Consider the following 19,219-nt stretch of genomic DNA (forward strand, 5'->3'; position numbering starts at 1 on the left):
CTATATGCCAAAGAGATTCTAGACCCCGGCATCCCCTAAACACTCAGGACACGCAGAGCTAGACAGAAGTTGGGAAAGCATCTAGGCCAGCCTTCTTATTCCTCAGAATAAGGGGGAACCAAAACCAGCCATGTTTAGGAGCTTTACCTTCATCAGTGGCTAGTTGTTGCCAAGATTAAAACCAAAACAGAACACGCAGGTCTCAGGACTAGAGGACAGCCGTCACTGCATAGATGGCTGGGACTAAATTACAGGATTTGAGAGAAATACAAACACCTCACACCAGCAGGGGGGTGTCAGCATCGGAGCCAAAGGCTCACTGGGAGGATGAACTTATCTGAAGCGGGGGGGAGGAGGAAATATTGTCATCCACAGCCCTGTGTGCCCAGTTGATGGGTGTCCCCGTGTGCCAGGTACCAGTCCCTTCCACACGGCGCCTCATTGTCGTTGTCTGCTCAAAAAGGCCACCTGATCACAGAGGACTGACTTCTCTCCCTTTTTCCCTTCTAGGCTAATGGAGGTTGGCAGGATGCTACTACCCCTTCATCAGTGACCTCCCCTACAGAAGGCCCTGGCAGTGTTCACTCTGACACCTCCAACTGATCTCCCAGCAATCGCATCCCGGCTGACCCTGTTCCGCAGTTGGGGCAGGGGCAGGAGGGAGGGTTTCTCTCCCAACGCTGAAGCGGTCAGACTGGAGGTCGAAGCACTCAGCAAACACAATAAGAGTCTCCTTCTCTTCTCTTCTTTGGGATGCTATTTCAGCCAATCTGGACACTTCTTTATACTCTCGTCCCCTTTTTTTCTGGGTAGAAGCCACCCTCCCCTGCCTCCAGCTCTCAGACTGGTTTCTGTCACATCTTCCCTGGCCCTGTCCTCTGTTCTAGACCCCCCCCCTCCGCCCCCCCCGGGTTCCTCCCCTCTGTTATATCACCGAAGGATATTTTCAACAATTAGAGGAACTTAACAAAGGAAAAACCAATTACAAAGAAAACAATAAACGTATTTGTATGTTTTCACGCTGGTGGTTTGAGGAGCCATACTGACCTCCCTCGGAGCCCTCACCCCTATGTTGACAGGCAATCTTTCTGTCTCTCTTGTTATTCTCACTACCTCTTAGCAGAAATACACCACACTGCCCTACTCATTCCAGGCCATCCTGTCTCCATTTGCCCCTTCTTTCTGGGAACAATCCCGATTTCTTCCTCTTCTTTCTGGCCCCAGGTATTCATTGGCGACTGCCGCCATAGCTGGGCTTCTAAAGGTGCCATACATCCCGATGTCGCTCTATCAGGTTGAGTCCCGGGTAGGAAGTCAGGCAGGAGGGGCCGGGTACAAGGAACAGCAAGGGCAGGATTCCTACCAGCTTTCTCATCCTCTTAGAAACAGCTCTTGGCCACAGAGGCACAGTCTGTGGAGACCATTCAACACTTGGGCAGCAATGTTCAGAACCTCGTGCACGCTCGGTTTGAGAGAGGTATCTTGACGGTGCATCTGTAAAGAGTGAAGGCGTCACATCCTGAAAGGCTTCACTGTCCCTTCATAGACATGTGCTCACCTACATAACACACAGGTGAACACACTCACAATCTGACACCTTTGCTTGGCAGGATGCTACCACCCTTCCCAGTGACCTCCCCTACAGAAGGCCCTGGCAGTGTTCACTCTGACACCTCCAACTGATCTCCCAGCAATCGAATCCTGTGCAAATGCATACATTAGCAATCCTATTGCTCTAGCTGGTGAGCCTGAGAGAGAAGCATTATGTGCCTGGGGCTCCTAGGACCCGCCACCATGCACTTAGCACAGTAGACTGCACAGGACTTTATTGGCATGCAGGTCAGCTTTCAAGTGTAAGCGGTTTTCATTGCCACCACCTCTGGAGCTCTCAGGGAGCCGTACACAGGACTTACAGTGTCTATGATGGATTTGGCTGCTTTGTCTGTGTTTTTTATTATAGTATCTTTTCAAAACATTGTAGTACAGTGTGGTCTTGATCCTGGCTTCTTCCTCTGGAGGAGAGAGTGGTATAGTATGTCGTTCAGGTGAACTTTTTACTAATTAATTTGAAGACCTAAGAATCATAAGAGTAAGAGTGCTGTTGTTGTTGAAATAATCACGGTGATCTATATACCATGGGATTGAAAGAAAATAATATTTTCTAGAAATGTAGTCTTGCTTTTGACTTGAGTTTAAATTCCCCAGTCAGCTCTGCCAGCCTTAAAGATGGTAGCTTTGCCACTAGATTAAGGCGCATGTGGTCAGATATCTTTGGGACCTCGTGCTCATCATCTGTAAAATGGGAATTGTTATGCTTGGCTCATCAAGGGGCTTGTAAGAGGCCCAAGAAACTGGTTTTGTTTACATTTAATCTCTAGGTCTGATGGTCAAGGAAAGCAATGCCCCTATGATGAACTGTTTCTTGCCAGGTCAGAACAATACATGCTTTTCTCGTTCCAAATTCTGTTTGTGATCTTGATGTCATCACCATAATGACAAAGCATTGTTTTAGAGGCTTTCTGCTCTGATTTGGTTTCAGTCTGTTAGTCTTCTTAGGATAGAGAAGAGATTTGAAACCAGAGGGGTAGAACTTGGTTTTGTTAGCTTCTACTCGAATCCAGCATGTGGCCTTAAGTCCTGGTCCCTGTCACAGCTTCTCTGCTTCAGAGACTTCAGGGAAGACACAAGAGCTTGATGGTTAGGAAACCAGCCCACAAAAGTCACACACATTCCACTCGGTACTGCAGTGATGAGTAGGAAACATCCTTCAGGTGTGTTTGGAGGAGTAGGCCATGCATACTGGGAAACCCGAGGGGATGAATATTTGAAGACAATGCAGAAAGTAGTTTTTTGGCAAATGAAAATTTGTGTAGCTGACCCAGGTCACTAGAAGGCGGGTCCGCTAGCCTGTGCCGTGCTCAGAACAGGGCACCCAGAAGGGGACATCATCACAAGTCTGTACCGGGATGAGAACCAGCGATCTTTGTCTTTGTGGCAGGAATATATTGAAACGACTCATACAAACATGGTTAGATCACATCATTGAACATGGAGCAAACTGTAAGAGTTACTGGAGAGTTCTCGTGGAAACGAGAATGACTCCAGATCTGGACTGAGCCCACGAAGGGAATGAATGGGACGTGTGAAAGCAGTGACGCCTTCACACAGACAGCTTCTCTCCAGGCAGTAGTCACCCCACCCGGGACTTCACTGGGCCGCCTTTAGGGCCAACACTTAGCCCATAGCCTGTTCTCCTTACCCACTGTCACATCCAACAGGGCAGCCCCCAGATCTCTGTGGTCAAGCAAGGCTAGAGAAAGCTGGCAGCCTCAGGATAGGAGTGGAAAGAGTATGCCTCTAGAAACTCAGCTCGACCCCTAGAAATTGTGCCCCAGGATTCCTTCATATTCTAAGTACAAATGGGAGTGCTCCATTTTCCACAACAGCAGTCTCCTCTTGAGAAATGGTAGTAGACCTTGGGTTTGTTACTGTGTTCCATTGTATTGCCTCTTTCCCCTCTTCCCACTGGAGTAGAATGGACTCCTGGGTAACAGCTCAGCCTTCTGGCACCTTCCTTCCACTTCTTCCCCTGTGGTAGTGGTACTGTATTATTATTGTTATTATTATTATTAATTTTTTGGTTGCCTTTTCTCACACCTATCTTCACCTCTTTCCTTCTCTTTATTTTTCTGCCCAGAAAAACCTGACTTCGATACCAAAAAAAGATAAAACTACAGAAACTCAAATTTAAAAAAAAAAAAAACTTAGGAAAAAAAGCAAAAAAAAAGAAAAAAAAACAACAATTCTTTCAGCTTTATTAACATTTTCCATCGTTTCTTGCGACTTGTGTCTTGTTCTTTGTAGTATTGATGATGAACATTTGATAATGAATGTTCTTGTATATTCAGATAAAGAAAAAAAAACCAAAAAAGCGGTCTGAATTTAATAGTGTTTATAATAAAAATTTTAAAAATGACCCTCATAGCACGCAAAACAGGAAGGGGAAGTTTCCCTTCTTTCTGTGACAATACACATCATTCCTGCATTCGTTTTTAACACCAAACTACCTATGTTCCTCATTGCCCCATTTTTCTTTTTATTTTCTTGCATTTGTGAATTAGTTCAAGAATGCTAGAAAAGTGTCAAGTTGTGTACATCCATTTCTTCTTTCACAATGTTTAAAAGTGACCGTAATTCATTTTGTAAACTAAAAAAATAAAAAGGAAAAAAAAAAGAAAAAAAATAAGGTTGGAATAGTGAGCATAATAGGAACAACCTAACACATTCTGTTTATTAATTTTGAGACCCAAAATAAATTCTTTTCCTTTCTTTATTCCTGCTCTTAAAAATACAAAAAAAAAAAATAGTTTTGTTTTGTGTTATTTTGGTTTTGTTTATTTGGGGGGGTGTGTGTGCTTTTTTTCACTGTCAGGGTTGCGTTCAGGTCTTGCTGGTTTTATTCCTTAAATATGTATACAAGGTGATGTGAAAAGGGGTCCCTGGTCAAGGAGGACACTTCCTTGTTCTGCTTTGCTTCAGTCGATGTCAAAAACAATGATAAATAAAGCCCATGAGCTCTTGCATGCCCAGGATGTGTGGCACCCCTGTAGTCCTCAAGATAATGAGGCAAGGACTTGCTTCCTTAAAAACTCATGGAGTCTGTCCAGGGGATTTCTTATACTGGAAGGAAAGACTTTTGTCTTTGGTTATTCTGAATGTCTTTCTCCCTGAATGTCTTTCTTTCTCCCTGGTTAACGTCAACCGTCCAGGAGAATGCTTCCAACAAGACAGAATTTTTCTCCTGGCAGAACTCCACAGGAGGTACTGCCATGGTGGGATGCAGAATCCCCAGTTCTGGGTAGAGAGTTGGTGAGGTGATAAGCCAGAGCCCAAGCTTCAGGCTGACTGCTTAGAAGCTGGTTTCTGATTCACTGACAGTGCACTTGTGACCAACTTCCGACTAGGTTGACTGTTTAAATTGCAAAGCAGGCTTCATCAGATATTTAGTGTTAATTATAGGGAAAAAAGAAAGCCACATTGTTGGACAGACATTCAGTTTTGGACATCACTCATTCAACCATTCAGGTGATCAGAGAGCAGACAGAATTCTAGCCAGATACATGAAGAAGGAAAAAACAACAACAACAAAACTTCAGAGTTGTGTAACTATGCTGTGGGAAGCATTTCCACCTAGAGACAGCTATGCTCTTGTTTCTGTCATGAGAAACGAAAGGCAACCTTTTCACATCACCTTTCTGGTTTCCGGCCTAGCTCAAAGCTTTCTGGAAACTTCTATTTTTTGTAAACTTTCTTTTTCCTTTTGTTAAAATAAATAAAACATTGAATGTTTCCCCCTCTTTCTCTCTATTACTGCTTCCCTTTGGGGGTTTCATTTTGAAGTGTTTTCCTTTGGTTGTTGGTTTTCTTGCCCACCCCCCGACACACCCAGCTTTTCCCCTTATTATTGAGAGTATAAACCTGCAAAGCTCTGCTCTTCTTGGGTTTTAAAAGCTTAAGCTTTTCTGCTTCTGTGAGAGCACAGGCTTCTGTCCCCTTTGATTCCAGCTGAACTTTTGTGTTCTCTAATGATACTAACACGATGTAGGTTTTACAGTCTCCTAATTTGTACTGGTAATGCAGATTCCAAATAAATAGTTTCTTTTGTTGCAAAATATATATACATACACTTGTATTTTGTGTAGATTTCTTCTTCTCTGCTGGCAGCTTCGCTTCCCTATATGGGCCTGGGTTACTGTGACGTGTGCTTGAAATACTTGCCCTAATCAGCGATTTATAGTCTAAGCCACCAGCTTCACAAAGAGGGGCGGAGAAGAAGGGAGGAAGACATAAGATAATCAACTCTATTGGAGGACAGAGTAACCCATCTGTTTTCTAAGTCATGACTGTGCCCAATGGGTTATCTTTGCCTTCACTGGAAGGATCGGATCATAAGGGAAATGGGGATTCCCAAGAGATGTTTCAAGGGAAAGAATCCAAGTTATAAATAATGCTTCCAGACCCTCTAAAGTATTCTAGATGTCACTCCAGCAAATCTGCTCACTTGCAGTTGGTTATGTCTACCATCCCACTGAAGCATTTAGCCTGATAGTTTGTCTGTATGCGCTGGGACCCTAGCCTAGGTTACCATCTGCCAGTCAGTATTTGCAGTGTCTTAGCGCTGTGTAAGTCCACGTCCCCACCCTCAATGTCATGTTTCTGTTTGGGACTGGGAAGGATCTAATTGCCTAGCTCTTGACTGAAAGTTTGTCCCTCCAAAAGCACGGCTCTAAGCAGCCATTATTTTTCCGTTTCATGCTTTATATCTCCGTGGAGGACAGTTGAAAGTTGAAGTAGCAACCATATGCCCACCCCCATCCTAATCATGGTTCTGATCAACAAAGACTAGACCAACAGAGAGGCAGTTGGAATGAAATTTTCGCTTTTTTCCAATTTAACAAGCTAGGTGTCAGTGACCTTGGAAGAATGGAGCTAGCCATAAATGATTTTTGGAAACCTTACCAGAAGCCAAATCAAGTCTCAGGCACTCCCTTCAAAATTAAGCAAAGAAACACATTGTCATGTGAAAGGAACACTCAGATTAAATTTTTTTCCAATTATTTGAAGATGTATGGGCCTAATCCACCCACGTAGCACATTCATTAGTATTCACTGGAGCCATACAAAACTACTGGAAAGAATAAACCTAAAGTGTCTAATACCTCAAATACAAATCAAATCTATTTCCTACTATGTAATAATTTAAAGGCATGTTCCAGTCAGGGTACCTCCTCCCAATATGGTGACCAGGGATCCAGCTTCTCATCATCCACATACATGTTATCTTCCACACATAGCGAGCCGGTGGAAGGGACGCGAAGAAGGCGTACCCATTGCTTGAAAACCTTGACCAAGGCTTGCATCTGTGTTTCTAAATGTAAAGTCTAAGGATAACAGTGGAAGCCTGGGAAACTATTCCCTAGCTAGGCAGCCGCTCCCTGGCAGTAACTCCTTCTGATAACATTTTGAATGGCTGGCTGAGGGACCAAGAGTGAAAATAAATACAAGCCCATATGTCGTTGAGTGGACACACTCTAAATGAAAATATTGCTAGCTGCCACATGGCTATGTTACACCTCAGTGGGAAAGGTTGAAAAGGGAATAAACCCGGACAGAAAGAGAGATGTCCACCCAATATTGCCCTCTCAAGGGAGAAGAGACAGAAGAACCTTTTTCATGGAAATGTGAGAATGGAAAAGAGAAAGACGACAAGCAAACCCGTTCTCCAATGTCTTCCCATTTGTTTCTAAACTTGGGCCTTACCACCGAATCTTTGGTCACTAGGAGGTGGGAGCTCCTGAGAGTGACAGCAGCGTTGTTCCCACCTTCAGGAAGTCATACCTTTGTGTTCATATTGATGCCTCAAAGAATCATGGTTGGTAGCCAGCAGTCATCTAAGAGAATGTAGGCTGTGCCCTAATCCATTCATGCTGTAACAAAACATCTTCCACTTCATAATTTATAAACAATGCAATCATATTGCTCATTGTTCTGAAAGGGCAAGGGACCGGCCGCTTGGGAGTCTTGTGCGGGTTGCTTATGGACACCTCTGTCTTGGATCCCCCAGGCCTCTTGTATAAAAGCAACAGTATCATTTTAGGTTCTCTTCCCTCCTGATGAACCATACCTCAAAGATCTTGCCTCATATGGAAGCCTAGAGTCCAGCATAAAATACAAGGTGGACACCATTCAGACCATAGCAGATCTAAATTGCAAAATCAGATCTGCTCACTTATAATCCATGCATTCCTACACAGCCTTGTACATTCTTACCCATTTCTGCTTTGGAAAAAGAAAGGCAGCAAAATCTCATGTTGTAGCTGTTTGATGGCCAAAAACCAACCTGTCTTCCACATCTGAGTCATTTTGTGAGAAGTGGCACAAGAACTCAGTTCTATGGAGTTGCCCACTGGGTGCACTCAAGAAGTTTGTGCCTACCTAAGCTTGCCCTCTGAGGGACCGGTGGAAAGAATGAAGCTAAGTAGCAAGAGCTTCTCTGTTATTCCTGCATAGAAAGGAAGGGCTGGGCGTCCAGATGAAAGTGCAGCAGGGGACGCTGTGCCTAGCGGGTTGTAGGCTGTGGCTTCCCACCTCAGGCAGACTTCCTGATCTCCAGCAGTGGTGGGAGGTGAAGGGAGAGTGGTCAGAAAGGATCGGAATAGCAGTACTCCCCAGGACCACATGCTTTGGAGAAACCACTGCCTTTGTCTTCCCGGGACCCAGGCAAGGCCTAGTTCAGATGGCTTTGGGTAGACCAGGCAGATCAATCATTAACGTTCGGGCTTCACAGTGCCCTGAGCCAATGCCACTCCTCCACCCCTCACTATCCTGCCGAATTTCTAATGGAGCTCAGCAGTTATCACCATGCATTCCTTCATAACATAAAAGGCCCCAAGTGCTGGTATGTATTCAAATATGAATCTTTCATTAATAAGTACCCAGAGAGAAATTAAAGTTCAAAATAAAATCTTCCTTCTCTTATAAATTAAAATGCAAAAGGATGTTAATCTACAGCTCCTCCTCTCTGATTTCCTACTGTGCTCATTATGCAGAAGTATGCTCATGCTCCACTGCCACAAGTGGGGTCCAGGGCCTTCCTTTTAATGAGGCAGTGGAGGCCTCACCTGCTGGAACAAGACAGCTGTCCTGGGTCCCTCCAAAGCTCAGTTAATCTAACATTGAATCTCTCTAGAATTCCACCTTTTTTTTTTCTTCTAGAAACCAATTGGCAAAGCATATGAACTGTATCCTTTGACCAGCTTTATCCACAAAACTGAGAAAACACCAATAGAATCCTAGCTCCAATAGCAAGATGAAGTAGCCAGGACCTAGAGTAGGGTGTCATGTGACTCTCGGTAATGAATGACCTTAGCAGAGCTTTGAAGATTTGATGAGAAAGCAAGGGAACTAGAGAGAGCACAGAAAAGGTAAGAGTAAAAATATTTAGTCTTGCAGTACCCGTTGTTTGGTATCAAGTGTCACGTTGAGAAAAAGCCACCACCAACCAGAGGCTAATCTTTCACTCTGCTTCTTATATCCTTAGGGAAACAAGCCAACCTATGCATCCTGCCTCCTGTCTCTGAGAATGACCTTTGAAATAGTCGTGCCTTTGTGAAAAATTCAGATATGGAAAAGTGGGTCCCCTCTATTCCACAGGCTGATTTGAGGCTCCCTTCCTCCCCAGGCATTCATACATATATAGAAAATTTCATCCAAGCTCCATTTCCCATTAAGCCCTGCACCCCCAATCTCAGGTCCCTATATCTCTGCGATTTCTGCTTCTTCCTTTTCTGTAAGAGGTCCGGCTTAGGACCCTTCTGCTATTCCCCCTGACTCAGCTAGAATCAGCTCCCCATTGCGGACCCCAAGCTCTACAGACACTGCGGGGCAAACCCTGCACACAAACCCCACAGAGCCTCACCCTTCCCTCAGCTCTGTGGACCTAAGCTTGAGTGACAGGGCTGCTCCCATGTCCACAGAAACTGTCCTGACATTTGCTCCTAATGATTCTCTCCTTGCCTTCCCAACCCCTTTTAAGCAAGCTGGAAATGTTTAAAAATCCTCTGGCTTCTTTCTCTGGTTCCTTCTCTTCTGTCTCTTGTGAAGATGCCATTCTCTTTGCTTTTGGGCCTAGACATCTGTTTCCCTACCATACTTTCCTAAACTGTATTTTCAATCCCCCCACCCCAGCTCTTTATCCCAAGCTTCCATTGTATCAAATGAGTCTTAATCAGCTCTGATTCCTCACATTCTACAATGCTGTCAGGAACACTCCCAGACTCAGCCACCTATGCCCCAGTAGGCTTCTCCAAAGTCACTCCTTCTCCATCAGGATCTCTCCAAAGGGCCCATCTCCTGGCTTACACTCTTAGAACACACGACTTATCAATGTCCCTTCACACAGAAACCATGATAGTGGAATTCACTAGCAGGCTCAAGTGTTTCACCCTGCCTTTGCTCATTTTCTGGTAACACCCAGGGCTCCTTCCTAAGTCACGCATGAAAACATCTCTGGATGCTCTCCCCGCCAACTTTTCCTGTCTGCTGCTTTGGTGCGTTCTGAATTCCTTCCTGTGAGGTCTACATGGGATTTGCTCACTGAGCACCCCACAGCCACATCATGCTGACTTCAGTGCCAACTCCAATACTGTCACCTGGATCCTTCCTGACACCACTTCTGAAACCAAATGACTGCTTTTCCATGCCAGCAATGAGTCCAGCATCAGCAAGGCATCTTCAAACCCACGCCAAAATCGACACGAGTTATCTGGAGTAGGGTTAGGCTCAGCAGGGCTCAGTCCCACAGACCACCCCCCTATCAGATTTTGTAAGCAACTGGCAAATCTGACTAGGAGCTGGAAGTAGGTTATAATCCCTTCTTTAAGTTGAATAATTTGCTAAAACAGCTCTGTTACTCAAGTAGCTACTCCATTATGTGTCCTCATTTGTTATAAAGAATGTAAACGAACAACCAGATGAAGAGATGCATCAGGTAAATGGGAGGGTCTGAGAGCAGAAGATTCTATCCCCAAAGAGTTAGTGTACACCTCCCCTCTCTGTGGATGTGTTCACCAGCTCAGTCCCAATTACTTGGGGGATTTTTGAGGTTTTGTTATATAGGCATGAGGGACCAAACCACAGGCCAGTGGTAGTTAACACAGAGCTTGAAGGGACAGGGCTGAAAGTTCCAAGTTCCTGGTCAGTCTTGTCTTCCCTGACCAGCTCCATTCTGGAGCTACCTAGTAGGCGGTTGACAGTCCCCTCCTAAGAACAAAGCACTGTCTTGTCACTCATCACTCAGGAAATCTCAAGGAATTCAGTTGCCCTGAGTGAAGGCCAGATACACGTGGAGCACCTCCAACCTGAGGATCTGGAATCCAGTGTATTCCAAGATATGGACATTGTGAGCGCCGATGTGATACCACAGTGCGAAACTTCACACCTGGCCTCATGCAGTGTTCAGTGCTAAAAATCTATAGAGTAATTTACAGGCTATGAGTATATGGTAAAATTGACATGTAAATGAATTATATGTGTAGAGTTTGCTTTCATTCCCAGTGTATCTCATTATATCTAAAAAAAGTATTTCAAAATCTGAAAAAATACAAAGTACAAAAGTACTGCTTGTCCTGAACATATCAGACAAGGGATGCTCACCTTGTGTGTGTTTCCCATTTGTATCACTAGGGTATATGACCTGTGATGGATTGTTTAATCTGTGTCTCCATTTCCTTCACAATGAGATATCGTTAAAACCAGTAGCTACCTCATAGGGCTCCTGGAAGGATTAAATGAGTTAATACATGAAAAGCACTCAGAGCAATACCTATCAAACAGTAAAGGTGAAAAATGTGTTCCTTATTAGTGTCATTCCTCCAATATATTTCACTGGCACATTGTCATCCTTGAACTATTACCAATTAGAATGGCCTCTTCGTCCCAGCTTCCATTGTAAAGAAATATTAGCTATGATTATTGTCTCTCCCTCTTCCCTTCCTCCCCACATTCCTCCTATTCCTCCTCCCCTTCCTCCTCTGCCCTCCTTTCTCTCCTGTCTCTTTCTTCAGTCTAGCCTGACAGCTAAAACATTCCTAACCTGTCACCTCGCTGTTGGGTGTATCTTGCCTCGTTTCTTCTTGACTTTCCCACACCTTCTATTTTGATGACAAAATTACAAATTATTGATCTCATTTCCTCTTGAAAATCTAGGTGAACCTGATTCTTAGGGACAGAGTAGTCCAAGTGTGTGTCAAAGTGATCTTGGTCATGGCGTCTGGTCACAGCAATAGAAAAGTAACTAAGATGGGAGCTATGGTCAGAAAATTAATGGTGGATGCTAGGACAGACCTGAGATGAACCTTGACTCTCTCTGGGGAGATGAGCCTTGGGGAAGTGAGAACAGAGTAGTGATGGCATGATATGACTTACATTTAAGAATGTGACTCTGGCAACTGTTGTGAATAGGCCACAGGCAAGCAAGTTTGGAAATAAAGAGTCACTGAGGAGATGATGACAGTATTTTGGGCCAAAGGTGATGGTGGTGAGGCCCCAGAGAGATCCTGATATAATAAAATGTTCTTTGCAGGAGCTAGGGAGATGACTCCTCTGTGCAAGTCTGTGCTGTATGAGTTTGATCCCAAAAGCTACATAAAAATAGCCACAGTGGGGAATAATCCCCATGCTGGGCAAGTGGAGACAGGTGGATCCCTGGCATTTACTGGCTATTGTGCCCAACTCAGGCCAATGAAAGACAGTTTCTAAAAATGACACCCAAGGTTGACCTGTGACTTCACACATGTGCATGCATACATACACATGTATAACCACACACACACACACACACACACACACACACACACACACAGCACTTTGCATTGATGGGGGGAAACTGTACAAATATCTTCAGCCCCGAAGAAGCTTTCCTTGTGTGACTTCCTCCCTGGATTTCATTGCTCAGTCCAGATGGGCCCCACTACCCACAAGCCCCCAGAGTACTCTGCTTATCCCGTTCTTGTAACACTCATGGGTTTTTGTTGGAATTATTTACTCTCTGCCTCCCTTGTGAATTGAGAACCTCTGCTCATGTAAGATCATCTTATTTGGCCTCAGTGGACATGAAAAGGTAGATAAGACTTTTATCCCAATCACAACCTCGAATGGGATGGGATTGAACAACGACTCCCACGCTTACCACCGAGTGTGGTTCGCGGCTGTCAAATGAATAAATAAACAAAGAAATGTAGCAGAAGCCAAACCACTATGGGCTGGAGCCGCAGTGTTCTTATTAGCAATGCTGTTTAAAGTGTAGTGTCAGGGTTGATGTGCAGCTTCTACAGACTCCCTACGAGTCCCCAACACTAGACGCGGGCAGCACCATAGCCCATAGATAACACAGTGCTGAGAGGTAAGAATCGTGCCAAAGCATGAGAGGGAGGTTTGTGGAATATTCCAGAAAGCAGGCAGTCCAGGATTATCCCAGGTTGCCATGGGCATATTCTCCTTTTTTCTTTTTTCTTTTTTTTTTTCCTGCAGTCATGGTTGTTGATGCAAAGCTATCTCCCTGGTGTCTCTGGGTGACATTTGTTACTTAGCGTCCCTGGCCTTAAATAGAACTCCTGTCCTTTTTGCTGGATTGTTCCTCCTTTGCTAATGCTCTGTATCCCCCAAGTCCCAGGAAGAGCACTTGACATTTGTTATTGGTACAAGAGCATCATTTGCTGAATGTGAATAGAAAACAAAGTCTCCCCAAAGGGTGGGGATGAATGATGACCTCAGAGCTCCTCACCCTTCTCTTCCTCCAAGCACAGCAGCAATCCCCAGCCATGCTGGGTCCTGGAGCAGAGCTACCCCATCCATGCCACACTCTAGCTCTATGGAGATCTGTTTCTGTAATTACCATGCATATCTCAGTGGCCAAAGGTGATGGGTCATGGAGTGACAGGATGGGGCGAGGGGAGCTTCCTAGATGCCTTTCCATGTGAAATGAGAAGATCCCTGTGGAAATGGAGCGTGCCACTGACCCCCAAACTTCCTGCTGCCTCAGTTAGGATGCACTGGGATGACAAGGGAAGAAGCCTGTTCCCTTGGTACAGTGCTTGCCACATAAGCCTGAGGACATGAGGGTGAGCTCCAGGAGCCACATAAAAAGCAACAGTGCACACATGTAATCCCAGTACTGGGGAAGTGGAGACAGGCAGATCCCCTGGGACTTACTGGCCATCCATCCTAGTTTCAGGCCAGGGAGGGCCCCTGTCTCAAAACACAAGGTAGAGAGAGGACAGCCTGAGGAATGATACAGGAGGTTGACCTGTGGCCTCCACACCTGTGCATGTACACCCATACACTCATGTCCACCTGCCCACACATAGACACATATATGCACAGACACACACCTAGCCCTTCCTGTTAGCACGTTCACTGTCTAGTGAAAGTGCCTATATAACATCTACCTGTTATTCATGGAATAGGTAAGATAGATACGGTCCTATGACCGCCTATAATGAAGAACCCTGAATTAGTCAATAGGGTCAGCAATGTCTTCTTAAGTAACTGCCTTAGGAGTGCAAGCTGTCAGATTAGCTGAACAGGTAATGATGGACAAAAGGAGAGTGCTAAGCTGAGGGGCCACTGGGGGCACTGGTTAACTGCAAGAGAGAAACTGGGAGTAGAATTTGCAGGCCAGGAAGGTCAAAGAACAGTCTCCAGAGAAGTCAAAGGTCAGAGAGTCAGAGGGGGGCCTCGCTGCCGTCTCCCCATCCTTTTCTTCACTTGTTGGGAGTACCTGCCCACAGCACAGCTGGCTTTCCAGACTTGCACGTTATGCATCTATGAACAAGGATCAAACGTATTTTTAAATTACTTTTATGTTGAACAGATACGGACTTTTTGGTCATTATCCCCTAAAAATCTAATAACAACCATATTGGGGCTGGAGAGATGGCTCCAGGGTTAAGAGTGAGTATTGCTCTTCCAGAAGAGCTGACTTCCCCACAGCTACATGAGGCAGCTTACGAAATCACCTGTAATTACAGCTCCAGGAGAACTGATGCCTCTGACTTCCACAGACACTTGCATGCATGTGCAGATACGCTCATACAAAAAGACAGGCATGCAATTAAAAAATAATACAAAATGGCCATCAGTTCAGCAGCTTTTTTTTTTGGTTTTTCGAGACAGGGTTTCTCTGTGTAGCTGTGCGCCTTTCCTGGAGCTCACTTGGTAGCCCAGGCTGGCCTCTAACTCACAGAGATCCCCCTGGCTCTGCCTCCCGAGTGCTGGGATTAAAGGCGTGCGCCACCAACGCCCAGCCTGTTCAGCAGTTTTTACACTGTAGTAAATACTATAAGTTATCCAGAAATGATTAAAAGTATAGTAAGATGTATACAAGTTACATGAGAATACTATACTGTTTTTTAAAATATATTCTTGGATTTTGGTATCTGCTCGGATCCGAGAACCAATTCCTGTTAGATGCCAGCAGGCTATGACTCCCTATGAGTCACACAGATCCTGACCCACACTGCTCATTCACTCATTTGCTTATTGAGTAGTGATGTTGCACCTGAAATTAAGAATAGCAAAAGAATGCCACCCTTCCTCCACCCTTAGAAAAGAGGCTGGTCTTTTAAGAGACAGAAACAGAAAACTGGGCCTCCCTTTTGATAAGCAGCAGCGTGACCTTGGGTCCTTGGGAGGACTGACTGGATCCTGGTTAGCAACAGAGGTATCAGGCAGAACTCAGAAGAGGAAGAGAGTGTGGACATCTGTCGTTGCATGGGTCAGTTTAGAACCCGTGGTTTCCCATGGTTAGCACCGGGACCCGTATGTTTCCCTAGCCCTCGGCTCCTGGCCCCTAGCCCTTCAGCCTCCAGTGGCAGTCTGTGTAAATCTTTCCTGGAGAGTTGTTTCCCCTCGTGGTCATACAGTAACAGCCTACTAAACCTGCCGATGGGGTGAATTACGAGCCGGTCCCTGGAGCCCCAGGCTCTCTTGCCCACAGAATGAATTGTGGTGCTCCGGGCTGCTGGGCTTTTTATTTATTTATTTGTTTGCTTTAGCATATTTTAATCTGGTCATTAAATTGCAATCTGCCACCCATCCCCAACCCGAGCTGTCTTCAGATGGAACAGATTTTTCACAGGTAATGATACCTATAAACTTCAGGGATGGCAGGCACCAGAGCAAACTGGAAGTGGGGGGAAATGAGAGGCCGTGGAGACACATCCCACCTGGCTGAACTTTGGCTATCCTGTTCCTGCTCTGGCTCATCCCTACCTTTTACGACGCACCTGGAATGACCAGTGGTTCCTGAGCAGCACCCGTGGCCAGGCGCAGCCTGGAAGCCTGTGGAGGGAGGCAGAGGTGAGCCTCCACACCTTGTCCCCGCATGCATGAGATCATGCTGCTCCACGTTGTGCTCGACAGTAAAGGTGTCGCACAGCCTGCCTTTATGGTACCGCACAGGGAGAGGCGTGCACTAATAAATCAAAGGCAAAGAGGGTGCCAGATGGTGCCACAGTGATTGTATTCTCGAGGTCATCCTTCTCATCTGCAGTCCTCTGTACTGGGGGGATTGCCATCTGACAGCAGGGCCACCAGCCTACAGAGGTGACACTTGTCATGGTTAGAGTATTGGTGCCACAGATGTGTCTAGCATTTCAAAAGTTGTACTGACATATTCCTTTGGAGCATCACAACCGTTGCGTGAACCCGAAGGAGCAGGTGTCACAATTCCCTTCCTGCAAGAAATAAAACCCAGACACAGGGACTGTAGAGCAAATTGCAGAAGGAAGCGTCCGGCTGCTAGAGGTGTGCAATAAGTGCATTTAGAGTCAGGGTCACTTCATGTTGCCCTAGAAGAGCCCAAAGGCTCATTTCAAGGCTGGCTTATAGAATGCCATCCAGGTCTTGGGAGCCGGAAGCTTCCACTGAGCAAGCAAAGTCAGGAACCTGTTGCCTCCTAATTAATTCGTGTGCATACTAGAGGTTTTGGCACCCTGCGGGGTGCTGTTCAGGTGCAACTGCTTAGGAAGGCAGGCAAAGATGCACGTTCACATCGATGTGCTTGTAGTGAAATAGGCCAAGTTTTCAAGTTTCCCACTTGCACACTTCTCGTGTTCTCAACAGCTTTAAGTAGGTGCGGTGGTTCTGCTCATCTCAAAGGGAAACTTGGGGAGGCACAAAGTAAGAAAGCAGAGGAGCCGAGAGTCTGGTTTCGGTGTCCAAGCTGCTAACTGTTGAGGTCTATGACCTCTTCCTGGGCATACAGGGTCCCGCTCTGAGTACCAGCTCTTACTCTCATGGCTGGAACCCAGGCACAGCTACACTGGCAAAGGCATTCTTGCTGAGTGAGAGTTGGAGCTGAGAAAGGAACAAAGAGATGATGGCAGCCGTCTTCTCACACTGAAGAACCTGGAGCTTTTCAAGAAATAAACTCCCAAAGCCAGTGGACCCCTCTGCACTCTGTAGCTTCATGACACAGACGCAGGCACAGAGTTCAATCTGGAGGTCAAACTTGGGACTCCAAGGTTCTAAGTAGCAGCCACTGGATCACGGCCTTTAAACAGTTACGCTGTGTTAGAAAAAAAAAAAAAAAAGTTAACACCAAACCAATCTTTGTACTCACTGCTATAGATGACTTGGTAACAGAGATCATCACACTGTGTCTCAGTTTAGAAGCTGCATTTGCATAAAGCAGAAGCCTAGGTAATCTAATTTTGCTATTCTGTCTCTGTCAGCTAAGGATGACAGGAGTCAAGTTCACTATCCTTTCTCCCTATGGCCCAACCTGTTATCCAAGATCCTCCTTATGATCAGGCACAGAGTCATGGAAAGCATGGGAAATGTCACCAGATGTCAGAACATGCTGATGACATGGTACAGCAACAGACAGGCTGGTGTGTGTCAAAGCCATTGTGCCAAGAAGTCATCTCAGGATGACATTACTTGACGACATCCTTGCCGAGGTTAGGAGCTACCCAGACCTAGCATTCTGACCCTGACCTTATAACCCTTGACTTTTCCTTATTCTCAGAGTCACGTGCTCTGTCACTTACCCGGCTTCAGTCATGATCCTGAGAATGACTTTGGCCATAATCTAGGTGCCCATTCACAATTCCTGACAGATGGAAGACTTGCTGATTGTTTTATTATTTGTGCCCATATCATTCCCAAATTAAGTAAAATGATCTCTAAATTTGAGGATCCGGTGCCTAACTTTATTTTGTTGTGTGTATTCATATTTATGGGTTTTTTTTATTTGTTTTGTTTGGAGTGTGTGTATTTATGAGTGTGAGTGTGTGTGTGTGTGTGTGTGTGTGTGTGTGTGTGTGTGTGTGTGTGTTTTAAGACAGACTCTCATTCTGTAATCCAGGCTGACCTTAAATTCATGACACTCCCCCTGCCTCAACCTCCCAGGTGCTAGGATTATTGGTGTGAGCTACCCATGCCCAGACCAGCCTTCTTTTTGCGGGGAGGGAAATTTTAATATATAGCCCAGGCTAACCTTGAACTTGCTGTATAGCCCAGTCTGGCTTCAAACTCCTGCTCCTCTTACCAAGGCCAAACTTGAAATAAATGGGGTTTCAAAAATAAGTAAATTACATGGCATCTGAGATTCAGAAGTGATGCCAACTTTCCCTTAGCCCATCCATAGTCTTCACAAACTGGACGTAAGTTTACACCATCTAATTTGTAGGACCGGTCTTCTGATACAATGGCTAATGACATTGTTTTGCAAGAGAGAAATTCTTGTATGAAGTAAAAAACATGGGCTACCAAGAAACCCCCTAGAGTGGCTGGATTGCAGGGAAAGAGGACAGTACTGGAGAAAGACCCCAATGAGACCGGGAAACCCGAGGTGCAGAATGAACTTGGTGCCTGGAGATCCCCAGCTCTCACATCCTCACTCCGCTGTGCAGGAACTGAGAAGTCTTAAGCAAGCTATCCACTTCCTCATCAGTAAAGCAGGGCTCGCATGAGTGCCAGAATTCACAAACTCGTGTGTGCCAAGGACCCAGCCCAGGCCTGATGCAGCAGATGTTCCGTTCATCGAATTCTCCTCCATGCTTCTTAAAGTCTAATATTTGTCTCCAAACTCAGGGCAGGCTTTAAAACTGGGCTGCACAGAGGATATCTCAGGTACCATACTCTATCCAGTGACAGAGTACTTTAAATTGTTGAGAAGGAAAAAACCACCATATATGGTCTGCAAATTCATACACGGGTGCCCAAGGCCAATGGCCCAGAATAGATACACCCAGTCTATAAGACTGAATGTCCCATCTCCACCGATGGCCTGGAAGCTGTCCCTCTTTGTCTCAACACACTATTCCTACCAGCTACACATTTGGGAAATAGTTGAAAAAAGAATATTAAACAAACCCCAGAATCAACAGATACCCAGGAAGGAAGGGAAGGAGGAGGAGGGAGAAATAAGTCAGTGACTGCTCACCAACTGCTTCCTATGCCCTGTGGATTTCTTGTCAATGATTATTCAATCTCAGGCCTGACCTTTCTATTCTAAATAACACTGCAATATCAGCGCAGCCCAGCCCGCAGCTTTTGCAGGAAATTAACTGTATCTGGTTCTCACAGGAGACCCAAGAAATCCCCCCAGTAACTAAGCCCAGACTGGCTCACAGACAAAAAGACCCAGCATTAT

General features: G+C 45.4%; 1 protein-coding gene across 4 annotated transcripts in view; it reads left to right on the plus strand.

Annotated features, from left to right (window-relative positions):
* The window catches only part of Pbx1 (PBX homeobox 1), a 313,527-nt gene that overhangs the window by 278,771 nt on the left and 15,537 nt on the right, over window positions 1-19,219 (plus strand). For 2 of the 4 annotated variants that reach the window (XM_028864351.2, XM_028864353.2), the window contains one exon: window positions 511-5,676. The exons of the other annotated variants lie outside the window; for them this stretch is intronic. In XM_028864351.2, the coding sequence (XP_028720184.1) occupies window positions 511-603 (93 nt within the window). In that variant the 3' untranslated portion in view covers window positions 604-5,676. Of the gene's footprint in view, window positions 1-510; window positions 5,677-19,219 lie in introns of those variants that run through there. 4 annotated transcript variants of the gene reach the window in all.

This window comes from Peromyscus leucopus, chromosome 15 (assembly GCF_004664715.2).
Source record: "Peromyscus leucopus breed LL Stock chromosome 15, UCI_PerLeu_2.1, whole genome shotgun sequence".
NCBI classification, from domain to species: Eukaryota; Metazoa; Chordata; class Mammalia; order Rodentia; family Cricetidae; genus Peromyscus; species Peromyscus leucopus.